General features: G+C 37.3%; 1 protein-coding gene and 1 pseudogene across 1 annotated transcript in view; one reads left to right on the top strand and one right to left on the bottom strand.

The window, feature by feature from the left end:
• LOC124500937 (ankyrin repeat domain-containing protein 26-like) overlaps positions 1–16,097 on the bottom strand; it is a 149,707-nt gene that overhangs the window by 51,295 nt on the left and 82,315 nt on the right. Inside the window, 3 exon segments of the mRNA XM_047064798.1 lie at positions 11,496–11,631; positions 12,211–12,244; positions 14,310–14,480. Of these exon segments, the coding sequence (XP_046920754.1) occupies positions 11,496–11,631; positions 12,211–12,244; positions 14,310–14,480 (341 nt within the window).
• LOC124500939 (40S ribosomal protein S15a-like) lies at positions 10,008–10,465 on the top strand (annotated as a pseudogene).

Below are 16,097 nucleotides of genomic sequence, written 5' to 3'. Positions count from 1 at the left end.
CAGGAGCCTGCTCTGTCAAGTACATACATGTCTAGGGTCTATTCCTTAAAGTTTTGTGGCTGGCCCAAAAGGAAATAATTTGGTATTTATTTACCTGTCTGAAAAATTGTGTGAAATGGATTGTGGCCATAGTGTAATTAAAAAAAAACCACACACACACACACACACACACACACACACGCACAATGTGGCAAGCAGATAGCCTATTTTCATGGTGTATTATAGTAAAGAGATTTTCTTCTTTTTTCTTTCTAAAGGTTGAAGAACTGATTTTAATTTTTCACAATTGAGAAAAATTTTGGTAAAATAATGTCAATAGATTTCTACAGTATCTAGAAGAAGAAGAAGAAGAAGAAGAGAAGGGGGAGGGGGAGGAGGAGGAGGGAGGAGAAGGTAGAAGGAGAGGAGGAAGAAGGAGAGGAGGAAGAAGGAGAGGAAAAAGAAGAAGAAGAGGATGAAGAGGATAAGGAAGAAGAAAGGTCTGAAATCTATGACATTGGGTTCCACCTTTTGAAACTAGAAAACTAAAACAAATTAAACACAAACCAAGCAGAAGAAAGGAACTAATAAAGACAAAAATCACATGAAAGAAAGCAGAAAAACGATAGAGAATAATCAATGAATCCAAATGCTTTCAGGAGGTGAAAAAAAGGATAAATTTCTACCAAGACTGATCCCAAAATGAAGAGAAACAAGGGAAGTATTAACAATATATCAGAAATTAGTAATGTAACTAACATTACTGGAAATTCACAGATACTAAAAAAATAACAGAGTAATACTATGAACTTTATATAATTAATTTGACAACTCAGATGCAGTGGGTAAATTCCGTGAAAGACAGAAATTATCAAAGCTCAATCAAGAGTGAAGGGTGCCTGGCTGGCTCAGTTGGTAGAACATGTGACTCTTTTTTTTTTTTTATATATGAAATTTATTGACAAATTGGTTTCCATACAACACCCAGTGCTCATCCCAAAAGGTGCCCTCCTCAATACCCATCACCCACCCTCCCCTCCCTCCCACCCCCCATCAACCCTCAGTTTGTTCTCAGTTTTTAACAGTCTCTTATGCTTTGGCTCTCTCCCACTCTAACCTCTTTTTTTCTTCCTTCCCCTCCCCCATGGGTTCCTGTTAAGTTTCTCAGGATCCACATAAGAGTGAAACCATATGGTATCTGTCTTTCTCTGTATGGCTTATTTCACTTAGCATCACACTCTCCAGTTCCATCCACGTTGCTACAAAAGGCCATATTTCATTTTTTCTCATTGCCAGATAGTATTCCATTGTGTATATATACCACAATTTCTTTATCCATTCATCAGTTGATGGACATTTAGGCTCTTTCCATAATTTGGCTATTGTTGAGATGGCCAACTCATCTTTGACAAAGCAGGAAAGAACATCCAATGGAAAAAAGACAGCCTCTTTAACAAATGGTGCTGGGAGAACTGGACAGCAACATGCAGAAGGTTGAAACTAGACCACTTTCTCACACCATTTACAAAAATAAACTCAAAATGGATAAAGGACCTAAATGTGAGACAGGAAACCATCAGAACATGTGACTTTTGATCTCTGGATGGTGAGTTCAAGCCCCATGTTCGGTGTAAAGATTACTGAAATGAAGTGAAATGAAATGAAATGAAGTAAAATGAAATGAAATGAAATGAAATGAAATAAAATAAATAAAATAAAATAAAGGAAAAAAGAACAGATAAACTAACTAACTCTATATGTATAAAAGAAACTAAAGTCTTAGATAAAGATCTTTCCACAGAAAACAATTCCAGGGCCAAGTAGCTACACTAGTAAATTCATCCAACATTTTAGGAAGAAATGTTATCTATTCTACACAAAGTCTCCCCCCAAAATGGAGAGGAGAAATATTTCTCACCTCATTCTATAAGGCTAGCATTACCTGAAACCAAAACTAGACAAAGATACTATAAGAAATAAAATTCTGTCATAAGCATGGGAGCACAATTTCTGAAGAAACCATCCACAAATCAAGTCTAACACTACATTAAAGAGGGGGGGTGTGTCAACATGGCAGAGAAGTAGGGGGACCTGAAATGACCACATCCCTCAAACACAGCAGTGAGGCAAGAAGATGTGGAAATCTAGGAATCCGGGCTACAGTGTGACACAAACATCTCCAGGGGCCCATGGGGACAACTTGCCAGGTCATGGAGATTTCTAATCTATTCTTTCTGCACCTCTTCTGTATCTCCTTCTTATTTTCCTTTCTCTCTCTCTCTCTCTCTCTCTCTCTCTCTCTTTCTCTCCCTCTCTTCCCTGCCTGGATTAAGTTGTATAGTTTCTCTGATTCTCTGCCTGGTCAATTTTTTGTCTTCTTCTCTTTTCCTTTGCCCCTGTCATTTCTCCCTTTGTATGAGATAAGGCATCTTCCATCACCCCCCCCCCCAGTGTTTAAATTCTTTTCCAAGGTTACATTATGAACAAATCTAAGCACACCTGCTGGAATGGCCAACCCACCAATATGAGTAGGGAAATAAAGCAACCAGAGTCACAACAACAGAGAGCATGAAACACACTCCAAAGATACCTGTTGAAGGGCCAGTCCTGAATAGTATACGACCCCTTTTTAAAATAGTAGTGCTGACAGGTGCAGGACACATGACAACTAGGAAAACACATAAAGTACCGAACACTGAGGAAATGGAAGAATTCTCCTCAAAAGAAACTCCAGGAAGAAATGAGAGCTAGAGAATTGCTCAAAACAGATATAAACAATATATCGGTTCAAGAATTTAGAATAATAGGTGTAAGATTAACAGCTGAGCTTACAAAAAAGCATAGAAGTCAGCAGAGAATCTATTGCTGCAGGGATCAAGGAACTAAGAAATAGTCACAGCAATTAAGAAATACTGTAAATAAGATGCAAAATAAACTAGATGCAGTAACAGCAAAGAAGGAGGAAACAGAGGGGAGAATAAGTGACATAGAAGATGAAAGTATGGAAAATGATGAAGCCAAGAAAAAGGGTGATAAGAAAATATTAGACCATGAGGGGAGTATTAGAAAACTAAGTGATTCAATGAAATGTAATAATATCCGGATCATAAGAGTTCCAGAGTAAGAGAGAGAGAGAGACAGAGAAAAGGGCAGATGGTTTACTTGAACAAATTATAGGTGAGAACTTCCCTAATCTGGAGAAAAGGAAGCAGACATCCACATCCAGAAGGCACAGACAACTCTCTTCAGATTCAACAAGAATAGGTCTTCTCCACAGCATATCATAGTGAAACTGGCAAGTTACAAAGAGAAAAGAGATTCTGAAAGCAGCAAGGGACAAACGGGCCTTAACCTACAAGGGTAGACACATATGGGTACTAGCAGACCTGCCCGCTGAAACTTGGCAGGCCAGGAGGCGATGGTAGGAAAAAGTCCATGTGCTGAATAGGAAAATATGCTGCTAAGAATCCTTTCTCCAGCAAGGATGTCATTCAGAATAGAAGGAGAGATAGGCTTTCCCAGAAAACCAAAAACTACAAGAGCTCATGACCACTAAACCAGCCCTGCAGGAGATCTTAAGGAGACTCTGTGAGTGGAATGTTGTCAAGGCTACAAAGGACCAGAAACATCACCACAAGCATGAAAGCTCCAGACAACACAATGACATGAAATCCATATCTTTAAATAATCACTCTGAATGTGAAGGGACTAAATGCCCTTATCAAAACACATAGCGTATCTGAATGGATTAAAAAACAAACAAAATCCATCTATATGCTGTCTACAAGAGACTTATCTGAGACAGGAGGACACCATTAGATTGAAGGTTAGGGGATAGAGTACCATGTATTATGCTACTGGAAGTCAAAAGAAAGCTGGGGTAGCCATACTTAGATCCGACAAATGAGATTTTAAACCAAGACTCTAACAAGAGATGGCGAAGGGCATTATATCATAATTAAGGGATCTATCCATCAAGAAGAGCTAACAATTGTAAATGTTGGTGCCCCCAACTTGAGAGCCCCCAAACATATACATAGATTAATCACAAACCGAAGCATTCTTATTGATAATCATATGGAGATTGTAGGTGACTTAAATACTCCCTAACAACAATGGACAGATCACCTAGGCACAAAATCGGTAAAGAAACCAAGGCCCTGAATGATACGCTGGACCAGATGGATTCGACAGATCTGTTCAGAACTTTTCATCCAACAGCAGCAGAATACACATTCTTCTCGAGTGCACGTGGAACATTCTCCAAAACAGATCACACAGTGGGTCACAAAACAGCCCTCCATAAATATAAAAGAACTGAGATCACACCATGCGTATTTTCAGATCACAACACTATGAAACTTGAAATCAAACAAAAGAAAAAGTTTGGGAAGCCTCTAAATGCATGGAGGTTGAAGAACATCCTACTGGAGAAAGAATGGGTCAACCAGACGATGAAAGCAAAAATTAAAAAAAAATATATACAGGCAAATGAAAATGAAAACATGACAGTCCAACCCCTTCGGGATGCAGCAAAGGCAGCCCTAAAGGAAACATATCGCCATCCAGGCCTTTCTCAAGAAATAAGAACAATCCGAAATACAAAATCGAACCTCACACCTAAAGAAACTAGAAGAAGAACAGCAAAGAAACCCTACAACCATTAGAAGAAATAATAAAGATTAGAGCAGAAATAAACACTATAGAATCCAAAAGAAAACCCCGTAAAAACAAACAAACAAACAAACAAAATAGTAGAACAGCTCAATGAATCTAAGAGCTGTTTTTGTTTAAAGAATAAATAAACTTGATAACCCCCTAGCCAGCTTTCTCAAAAAGAAAAGAGAATCCAAATAGATAAAATCACGAATGAAAAAGGAGAGGTCACAATCAACACCGCAGAAATACAACTATTAGAGAATACTATGAAAATGTATATGCCAACAAACTGGACAACCTGGAAGAAATGGACACATACCTAGACAACCACACATTACCCAAACTCAAATGGGAAGAAATAGAAAATATGAACAGACCCATAACCAGCGAAGAAATTCAATCAGTTATCAAAAATCTCCCAACAAATATGAGTCCTGGGCAAGAAGTCTTCCCACGGGAATTCTACAAGACATTTAAAGCAGAGTTAATACCGATTGTTTTCCAGCTGTTGAACAAAGAAATGGAAGAAAAGCTTCCGGACTCTTTCTATGAAGCTAGCATTACCTTGAGACCCCACTAAAAAGGAGAATAACAGGCCAATATTCCTGACAAGCATGGATGCCAAAATTCTTAACAAGATACTAGCAAATCCAATTCGGCAGTATATGAAAGAATTCTTCACCATGATCAAGTGGGATTCATCCCTGGGCTACAGGGCTGGTTCAATATTCGCAAATCAATCAAAATGATACATCACCTTAATAGAAGAAAGGATACGGCCATTCATATGATCCTGTCAATAAATACAGAAATACATTTGACAAAATACAGCATCCTTTGTTAATAAGAAACCCTCAAGAAAGTTGGGATACAAGGAACATACCTTAACATCATAAAAGCCATATATGAGAAGCCTGCTGCGAATATCCTCAATGGGGAGAAACAGAGAACTTCCCCCCTACCCTGCCCGCCGAAGATAAGGAACACAAAAGGGATGTCCACTCTCACCAGTGTTGTTGAACATAGTGTTGGAAGGCCTAGCCTCAGCAATCATACAACAAAATGAAATAAAACACATCTAAATTGGCAAAGAAGTTAAACTTTCACTTTTCGCAGATGGCATGATACTCTACATGGAAAACCTGAAAGACTCCACCAAAAAGCTGCTCCAACTGATACATGAATTCAGCAAAGTCACAGGATACAAAATCAACACACAGAAATTGATTGCACTTCTATATACCAATAATGAAGCCACAGAAAGAGAAATCAAGAAACTGAGCTCATTTACAATTACACCAAGAACCATAAGATACCTAGGAATCAACCTAACCAAAGCTATAAGAGATTTTTATCCTGAAAACTATAGAAAACATATCAAAGAAATTAAAGAAGACACAAAGAAATGGAAAAACCTTCTATGCTCATGGACTGGAAGAAGAAATATTGCAAATATGTCGATAACGACCCAAAGCAATGTACACATTCAGTGCAATCCCAATCAACGTTGCACCGGCATTCTTCTCAGAGCTAGAACAAACAATCCTACAATTTGTATGGAATCACAAGAGATCCCAGATAGCCAAAGTAATGTTGAAAAAGAAAACCAAAGCTGGAGGCATCACAATCCCAGACGTTAGCCTCTACTACAAAGCTGCGATCATCAAGGGAGTATACTATCGGCACAAAAAGAGACACAAAGGCGAATGGCATAGAATAGAGAATCCAGAAATGGACCCACAAATGTATGGCCAACTAAACCTTGGCAAAGCAGGAAAGAGTATCCAATGGAAAAAAGATAGGCTCTTTCGCAAACGGTGCTGGGAGGGCTGGGTAGCAACATGCGGAAGAATGAAACAGGACCAGTTTCTTACACCGTGCATAAACTCAAAATGGATGAAAGACCTCAATGTGAGAGAGGAAACCATCAACACCCTAGAGGAGAACACAGGCCACAACCTCTTTGACCTTGGCTACAGCAACTTCTACTCAACACATCTCCGAAGGCAAGGGACATAAAAGCAAAATTGGGCTCTTGGGACCTCATCAAGGTAGAAACCTTCTGCACTTCAAAGGAAACAATCCACAAAATTAAAAGGCACCAACGGAATGGGAGAAGATATCTGCACATGACATATCAGATAAAGGATTAGTACCCATACTCTAGAAAGAATTGGCCGAACTCAACACCTGAAAAACAAATAATCCAGGGAAGAAATGGGCAGAAGACATGAATAGACACTTTTCCAAAGAAGACATCCAGACGGCCAACAGGCACATGAAAGGATGTTCAACGTCGCTCATCATCAGGGAAATACAAATCAAAACCACATTGAGATACCACCTCACACCGGTCAGGGTAGATAAAATTAACAACTCAGGAAACAACAGACATTGGTGAGGATGTGCAGAAATGGGAATTCTCTTGCACTGTCGGTGGGAATGCATGGTTGTTGCCGCTGCTCCGGAAAACAGTGTGGAGGTTTCTCAAAAAATTAAAAATAGAATTACCCTACAACCCAGCAATTGCACTACTAGGCATATATCCGAGGGATACAGGAGTGCTGATTCATAGGGGCACATGTGCCCCAACGTTTATACTATCAACAATCACCAAATTATGGAAAGAACCCAAATGTCCATCAACTGATGAATGGGTAAAGAAGATGTGGTTTATATATACAATGGATATTACTTGGCAATGAGAAAGAATGAAATCGTGCCACATGCAACAACATGGATGGAACTGGAGGGTACTATGTGAAGTGAAATAAGTCAGTCAGAGAAAAACAGATATCATATGTTTTCACTCATATGTGGATTTTGAGAAACTTAACAGAAGAACATGCGGGAATACAAGGGGGAAAATAGTTTCAAGCAGAGAGGGAGGCAAACCATAAGAAACTCTTAAATACAGAGAACAAACTGAAGGTTCGTGGAGGGGTGGGGGAAAGGGAGAGTAGGTGATGGGCATTGAGGAGGGCACTTGTTGGGATGAGCACTGGGTGTTGTATGTAAGTAATGAATCATGGGAATATACTCCCAAAGCCAAGAGCACGATGTATACACTGTACGTTAGCTAACTTGACAATAAATTATATTTCATTAATTAATTAATTAATTAATTAATTAAACTACAGCCGTGTGTGTGTGTGTGGGGGGGGAATCTCACAATACACTAAGGGATAACTTGTTGTTACCAAATAGGGTTTATCCCAGAAATGCAGAGTTGGTTTAAGATTCAAAAACCGTATCTATCTCCGTAGATAAAATATGTTCCTTGTCAAAATTCAACATCCATTCCAGATAAAAACTTTCGGCAATCCTGGAATACAAGGGAACTTCAATATGATGTAAAACAAAACAAGTCATGATAACTCTACAGCTAACGTTATATATAATGGTGAAAACCTGAATGCATTTCCTATAAGATCAGGAAGAAGACAGGAATGACATTCACTGAATGACTTCTTTTGTTCAGCACTGTACTAGCAGTTCTAGCCAATGGAATCAAACAAGATAAAGCAACAAAGGACATCCAGATAGAAAATGAAGTGAAACTGTCTCTATTAGGAATCACATGGTCACAAAATAGAAGTTGGCAAACTCCAGCCTATGGGCCACGTTACTTGTTTTGGTAAATTACATTTTATCAAAATACAGCCATGTCCATTAATTTATGCAGTATCTATTAGCTGCTCTTATAGTACAATGGAAAAGCTGATTAGTTGTGACGGAGAATGTATTGGCTACAAGTCTACAGTATTTACCATTGCTAGTAAAATAGTAGTTAAAAATGAATTTTTATGACCTTTGCTTATGTAGAAAATCTGACAGCATTAAGAAAAATGCTACTAGAATTAACAAATGAATTAATCATGGCACATGCATGACTCAGTCGGTTGAGTGTCTGTCTCTTGATTTCAGCTCAGGCTATGATCCCAGAGTCATGGGATGGAGCCCGATGTCAGGCTCGCACTGAACATGGAGACTACTTAAGATTCTCTCTCTCTCTCTCTCTCTCTCTCTCTCTCTCTCTTTCTCTCTCTCGATCTCTCTCTCTCTCTCTGCCCCTCTCCCCTGCTCATGTACTCACTCTAATATTAAATATATCTATACATATAAATTTATCAAGGTTGGAGGATACACAATCATTACACAAAAATCAACTGGATTTCTATATATTAGCTATAAAGAATCAAAAATTAAAATGTCGGGGTATCTGGGTGGCTCAGTTGGTTAAGCACTGGGCTCAGGCTCAGGTCATGATCTCACAGTTGGTGAGTTCAAGCCCCACGTCGGGCTCTGTACTGATAGCTTGGAGCCTGGAGCCAACTTCAGATTCTGTCTACCTCTCTCTCCGCCCCTCCCCAACTCATGCTCTGTCTCTCTCTCAAGAGTAAACATTAAAAAAAAATTAAATTTAAGATATATTATTTACAACTGCACTGAAAATAGAAAACAATCACAGTTAATATCATAAAAGACAGAAAGACCTATACATTAAACACTACAAAATATTACTGAGAAAATTTTAAAAGGCCTATATCAAGGGAGAGATATATACTCTGTTCAGGGGTTAAAAGATTCAATATTGTCAAGAAGTCAATTCTCCCCAAATAAATCTGTAGATTCAACATAATCTAAACTTAAATTCCAGAAGACCACCAGAGTTGGTTTTTGTTTGTTTGTTTGTTTAAGAAACAGACAAACTGATTCTAAAATTCACGTGGAAATGCAAAGGATCCAGAGTAGCGGAAGAACACTGAAAAGAACACAGCAAGACGACAAACACTACCTGATTTCAAAAATCCTTATAAACTGGCAGTGATTAAAACAGCATAATATTGGTACAAAGATGGACAAAGAGATCAATGAGACAGAATAGAGCCCATACTTAAACCCACACATATGTGGCCAACTGATTATGACAAAGGAACAATGGCATAAAGTGGAGAAAACACAGCCTTTTCAATAAATGGTGCTGGAACAACTAGATATCCATATGCAAAAGAATGAACTTGTATCCATACTCTGTATCACAAATAAAAAAGAATATAAAATGGGTCATAGATCTAAATGCAAGACCTAAAACTATAAAACTTCTAAAAGAAAGCATGAGATAAAAGCTTTGTGACCTTGTGCTATGCAAATATTTCTTAGATATGAAAACCAAAAGCAACAATCATACAAGAACAAACGAATGTGTAAACTGGACTTCACCAAAAAGAAAAACTGCTCTTCAAAAACACTGTTGAGAGAAGGAAAAGTCACAGAGTGGGAGAAGAAAAACCTTGCAAAAAAAAAAAAAAGAGAAGTGAGAAAGGAACTGTATCTAGCTCTTTCCACCATCTTTCTGTGCCACCTTCATGATGCATGTGAATGTCGTGGCAGATGCTCCCCAAAGCATAACAATACTGAAGAGAGAAGCACACTCCAGGTTCTTACTAGGCCATGCTCCAAAGACATTGTCCACTTTCTAACTGTGATGATGAAGCATGGTTACACTGGTGAATTTAAAATCATTGATGATCACAGAGTTGGGAAAATTGTTGTGAAACTCACAGGCAGGTTAAGCAAGCATGGAGTGACTGGCCCCAGAATTGATGGACAATGCAAAGATCTAGAAAAATGGCAGAATAATCTGCTCAGTTTGGTTTCATTCTACTGACCACCTCAGCTACAGTCATGGACCATGAAGAAGGAAGATGAAAACACACAGAAGGAGAAATCCTGGGATTCTTTTTCTAGGGATGTAATACATATGTGCAAATAAAATGCTTCAGTGGAAACAACAACAACAACAACAAAAACCACAAAAAAAAGAAAACAAAGAAGGAACTGTGTCTAGGATATACAAAGAATTCTGAAAACTCAACAACTAGGAAAACAAACAAATTTTTAAAACAACCAAAGACTTGGACAATTCAAAGAAGATACACAGATGGCAAACAAGCACATGAAAATATGCTCACCATCATCCATTATTAGGGAAATGTATATTGAAACCATAATGAGGTACATACTAAATATCCATCCGAATGGCTAGGATTTAAAAAGCTGACAATACTAAGTGTTCATGAATATGTATGTAGGAATTGGTGCTCTCACAGACTGCTGGTGGGAATGGAAAACCGTACAACTCCTTTAGAAAACAATTTGGCAGCTTCATAATAAGGGAATATGAAGGGACATGAGATTTTTAAGGGTGATGAATATGTTAATTGTCTGGATTATGGTTATCGTTTCATACGTGTAAACATATGTCAAAACTATCAAATGACACACTTCATATATGTGCAGTTTACCTAACTAAAGCTGTGGGAAACAAAAAGCTCTTTCACAGGAAGAACGTCTAAAACAGTGGATAAGACACAGACGGAAAGAAGGATGTAAAACCATACAAGATGAAGCCAGAGGACTGTGGCCTTCAACCTAATAGCAATGAGAAGTAATAGCTACGTTTTAAGCAAGGGGTACCATGATGAAAGACACATTTTTTAAAACATATACTAATTATGGTTGCAGTGTAGACCAAGGTCCTGGGAGGTAGAACGGCAGGGAAAACAGTCCTGAGGTTATTTCAGTCATCTAGGAGAAAAATAATGACCTGACCTGGGTGAAGGCACAGAAGAGAAGCAGAGTTAACAAACACATTAGATGTGCCATTCCCACTAAGAAAGGTACAGTAGAAATGATGACTCTTTGGCTGAGAGGATACAATAGTGCTCCTTTTATTTTAATATAAACCATATTTCTGAGATGAGCAGCTCTATAATACAGCAGTGCTCTATGGTGCAGTAGTAGGCAAGGTGTGCACATATTACTACAGCAATATACGTAAAAAGACTTCCTACCTTTACAATCCATGCCAAGTTGTTCAATCAGCAACATGAAGTTCTTAGAGTAAGGCAACTCACAATGCTCTGAAGCTGTTTCAGATGACTGAATGAAGTCGACAAGGTCATCCATAGAGGTAATTTGCTTTTTGACCTACCAATGAATAATACCATTTCAAAATGTCCCCCAAATATTTATAAACTATACTAGGTGTAGAGAAGTGATAAATAACCATCTTTTTGTAAAAGCAAAAACAGGGGCACCTCACTGGCTCAGTCGGTTGAGCATCCGACTCCATTTTGGCTCAGGTCATGACCTCAGGGTTCCTGAGTTTGAGTCCCACGTTGACCTCCACAATGACAGCATGGAGCTTGCTTGGGATTCTCTCTCCCCCTCTCCCTCGACCCCTCCCCCACTTGTGCGTGCTCTCTCTCAAAATACATTTTAAAAATAAGTGAATGAACATTTAAAAGCGAAACCACAGAGACTTTTTAAAAGAACAGATTTTTATCAAAAAGACACTGTTATCCATAGCTAGTATTTCTAAGTAACTTTTTCACAGCAAATGACTCTACAACAAAGGAACATTTTCTATTTTTTCACTACATCTTCCATAAAGTAATTTTTTGCCACTGAACAATATTCCTAACAAATATGTATCAAAATGATATAATAAAATAAAAATAAAATAAATAATAAATAAAATAAAATTACATTGTCTCTTTTGCTTACCTTGTTCTTTTTCTTAGACATTTTCTTTGCAGGTCTGAAAAAAACCCAACAATTCTTTTCAGGCAAATATTAAATACTTAAAATACAAAGCATATCTAAACCTATTGTTTCTGATATAAAATCTCTGCATTTGAAACTAATTTTCCACAAAGGGGATTAAACAACAGAGTAACATTAAACAACATCGAAAACATACTACTGCTAATATTAACAAAAAGGATTAGGTGTATCCAGTTCTAGTATATGTGCTGCTGAAGCAAGCACAACAAAGTACTAACGTTAGGTAAAAACTAACAAAAGCAAAGGAAAATCCTAATGCTACTTGCATTATTTGATAGGAATGATACCATTGTTTGTGTTGTTGTCATTTTACTAAAAATAAGCTTTTACTGGCACTAAAACCTACTTGGAAGTGCAAGTTAACTCCCTATATGAAAGAACCCCTTTTTAACAATCATGATATTAACGTGTTGAAGACTCACTATGCAACTACTCTCTAGGCATTACTATGAGCACTTTACATGTCTTCAAGGTATTTGAAGCCCCACAACAATCCTATGAAGTAGGTTATTATATTAGGTATTTTACACAGGAAGAAAATGAGGCACAGAAAGTCGAAGTGACTTGCCCAAGAAGCCCTAATCGCTGGCCAAGAACAGACCCTGAATTCAAACCCAGGAATGTGCCTTCAAAGCATGTGTTTTATACTATGTGGTTAAAGTAATACTCCAGTGTTTCTAACTAATATGACAGCAAATGAATCTATATTATGATTCGATTTCTAGCTATAGTGATACATAACAATTTCTGAATCTTACACATTTTTTAAGAGACTTTATACTTGGCAAGATGGGAAATCTACTTTCAATAAACTAAAGATTTGCTTCTTCTAGAGAAGTTCCTTAACAGGCATTCATTCATTCATTCATTCATTCATTCCACTGTTTATTCCCACATTCAACACATACTTATTGAGCATACAATCTGTGTCAATGGCACTGTTGGTACTGGAAGCATGCTTTTGGTAATTTAGAGCTCTCTAGTCCAAAAGGAATAATCTGTTATGGATTACTAGTTTCTTTTCCAATTGTAAATAAACAAAATCTTCCCCTTTCCCCAGAACCTAAATAATATTAACTTAACAGAACCAGAAACTTTAAAGTCCCTAACAAAATCATAGCTATTTGTGATATTATCAAAGGCACTGGATATCTAAAAGCATCAAGGAAGGATTAGTTTTATTCAGAATGGCCTCAGTGCTTGCATACATTTATGATAAGGGTGTGTGTGTGTGTGTGTGTGTGTGTGTGTGTGTGTGTGTATACAACTATATACATATAGAACTTATACACATATACTTATATATACATATATAAGAAATTATACATATAATTTGTATATTATGCATATACATATACATATAATATGTATACTATACATATAATATACATATAATAAATATACATATACATACATACAAGAAATTATATAGCCATATATATATATACATACTTGCATACATACATATATATTTTTAAATCTGCACATTCAATTGTATGAGAATACCCCATTGTGGAACCAATTCAGAATAAACCAACTTCTTTCACAAAATCACATGAAAAAGGGTACTAAAAACAATTACTATAATCTTTAAAAGATAATGTAATACAATCAACAAACTACCTAATGTTTGGAAACGCAAACAAAATTAAATTAACTAACCATGTCTATCTCTATTGATCATTTCCAACAGAATACATACTCTAAAAGCTCCCATCTTAAAATAAAAAGAGAAAGAAAATGCCTTTGCAATTCACATTCTTTTTCAGTTATCATCCATTTCTCTACTACCTTTCCCAATTAAAATGCTCTAAGGAGTTGTTTACACTTACTCACCTTCCATGCTTCCATGGTGACTACTGAAACTGCTCCTTGACAAAGTCACTTACCCTCATCACAACTTTTCAAGCAGTGTGTTTGATATGTTGAGTATTTCTTGCCTTAGCTTGGACCTACCTACACTACAGCATTTTATTTCCACAAAAGGTAATCACTGCTAAAATTCCTTCACAGGCACATAAAGAATTTATAGATTTTACCTGCTTTCATGCTGATCCTTTTCACTGAAATGGCTGCCATCATTCTTTTGTAGTGGACCACCAGTTAGGGAATCTGCCTTCTGCAACACTGGTGTGATTACAGATCCTTTTGATGTCCCTTTTTCATTTTCACCTTTCTTTAACTTCTTCATCTGTAAACCAGGTTCCCTCCTTTAAAAAAAAGCCATTAAAAAGCCATAAAAAGCCAATGTTTTCTAATAATTTTACTGAAAAAGAATAAAAAGACAATTTTCATCAAGTTCTGAATTTTACCCATCTGACTTAATTTGATTAATTCAGAGAACAGTGCTGAAGTACCAACCGTACAAAAGGAAATACTCATCTGTTGCTTCAAACACAGGTAAATATACAATTAGAATACAATGTGATTTGTAAGAATTGACATGTGAAAAGCTGTAAGTGAGGACGAGAAAGGCTTTACTGAAGAGGAAAAATAAACAGCAGAGGTCACCAGGGAAAGAAACGGGAGAAAACCATTTTCTTAGAGATTAGAATGTGAGCACAAAGATTACACAGATGGCATCTAGGTGCCTTGAAAGGAAAAACTATAAGCTTATAGGAACTTGGAAAAAAAAACATAAAATACATGGAAGCAAGTAGTAAGAGATCAGTCAGGAAAGAAATTCTGAAGAACCTTGAAGGTTACACTAAAAAGTTAGAGTTCATTGTCTAAAGGCAGTGACTCTTAGACATGGGAGTAATAACTAGATGTGTGCTCTATTTTTGGCTTTGCTTTGAAATATAAGAACTCTTAATTTCAACAAAGTTTTAAAGTAGCATGAGGTCCATATAACATGAAAGAAGAAATCAAGGACATATCTTAGGGGAAAAACTACTTTTAAAATACCCGTATGTCAGAGCGATATCAGTATCATAGCTGAACAAGATGTACGTTGTTGCGTCTCCCCACCTACAACAAACTGGCATCTTATCCACCCATGGGCAAAACTGCCTTTGCAGGAGCTGTGAGAATCTAGCACTATATTCCAAGGGACCGAGGAAAAGTCTTGCCTACCCATGCATCAGGGAACAGGCAGACATACTACAGTCTAATCTGTGGACCTAGCAATAGCCCATAAAGTGCCTCCAGCCCCTCCCTCTCAGCCACATCGGGGAGTCCCTCGCTAGAAAACACTCTCTAAGATAATCACCCGTGGATGAGAGAGCCTTTTTGGAAAACCAGGTGTCCTGCAGAGAATTTCCAGCATCCCACTGGAGCAAAAAAATCAGGTGTGGACACACTGAAGAGGTAGTCATTAAAGACTGGAGGAGGTGACTGCTACTTCAAATGCAAAGACAGTAATGCAAAACTGCAAAGAACATAAAATATCAAGGAAATATGATACCATCAAAGGATCACAATAATCTTCCAGTAATCAATCAGAAACACAGGGAGATCTGTAATTTATTCAAAAGACAATTCAAAAATAGCAGTTTTAAGGAAACTCAGTGAGTTACAAGAAAAACACAAAAAGCCAATTCAATAAAATCAGAAAAACACACTATGAATAAAATGAGAAGCTTAACAAAGAGCTGGAAATAGTAAAAGCTAACTAAACAAAAATCCTGGAGCTGAAGAGTATAATGAAGGACATGAAAAAAGCAAGAGTGATCACTGACAGGAGATGGATCAAGCAAAAAAAAAAATGTGAATTGAAAGACAGGAACTCTCAGATTATCCAGTCAGCAGAGAACAAAGTCAAAAGAATGAAAAAGAGTGAGGAAAGACTATGTGACTACAAGTGAACCCTCATAAGGCTATTAGGA

The sequence above is a fragment of the Lynx rufus genome, unplaced genomic scaffold (assembly GCF_022079265.1).
Source record: "Lynx rufus isolate CCGP_SWC_20201006 ecotype Redwood Valley unplaced genomic scaffold, mLynRuf1.p SCAF_65, whole genome shotgun sequence".
NCBI classification, from domain to species: Eukaryota; Metazoa; Chordata; class Mammalia; order Carnivora; family Felidae; genus Lynx; species Lynx rufus.
This window is presented reverse-complemented; position numbering and strand designations above follow the sequence as displayed.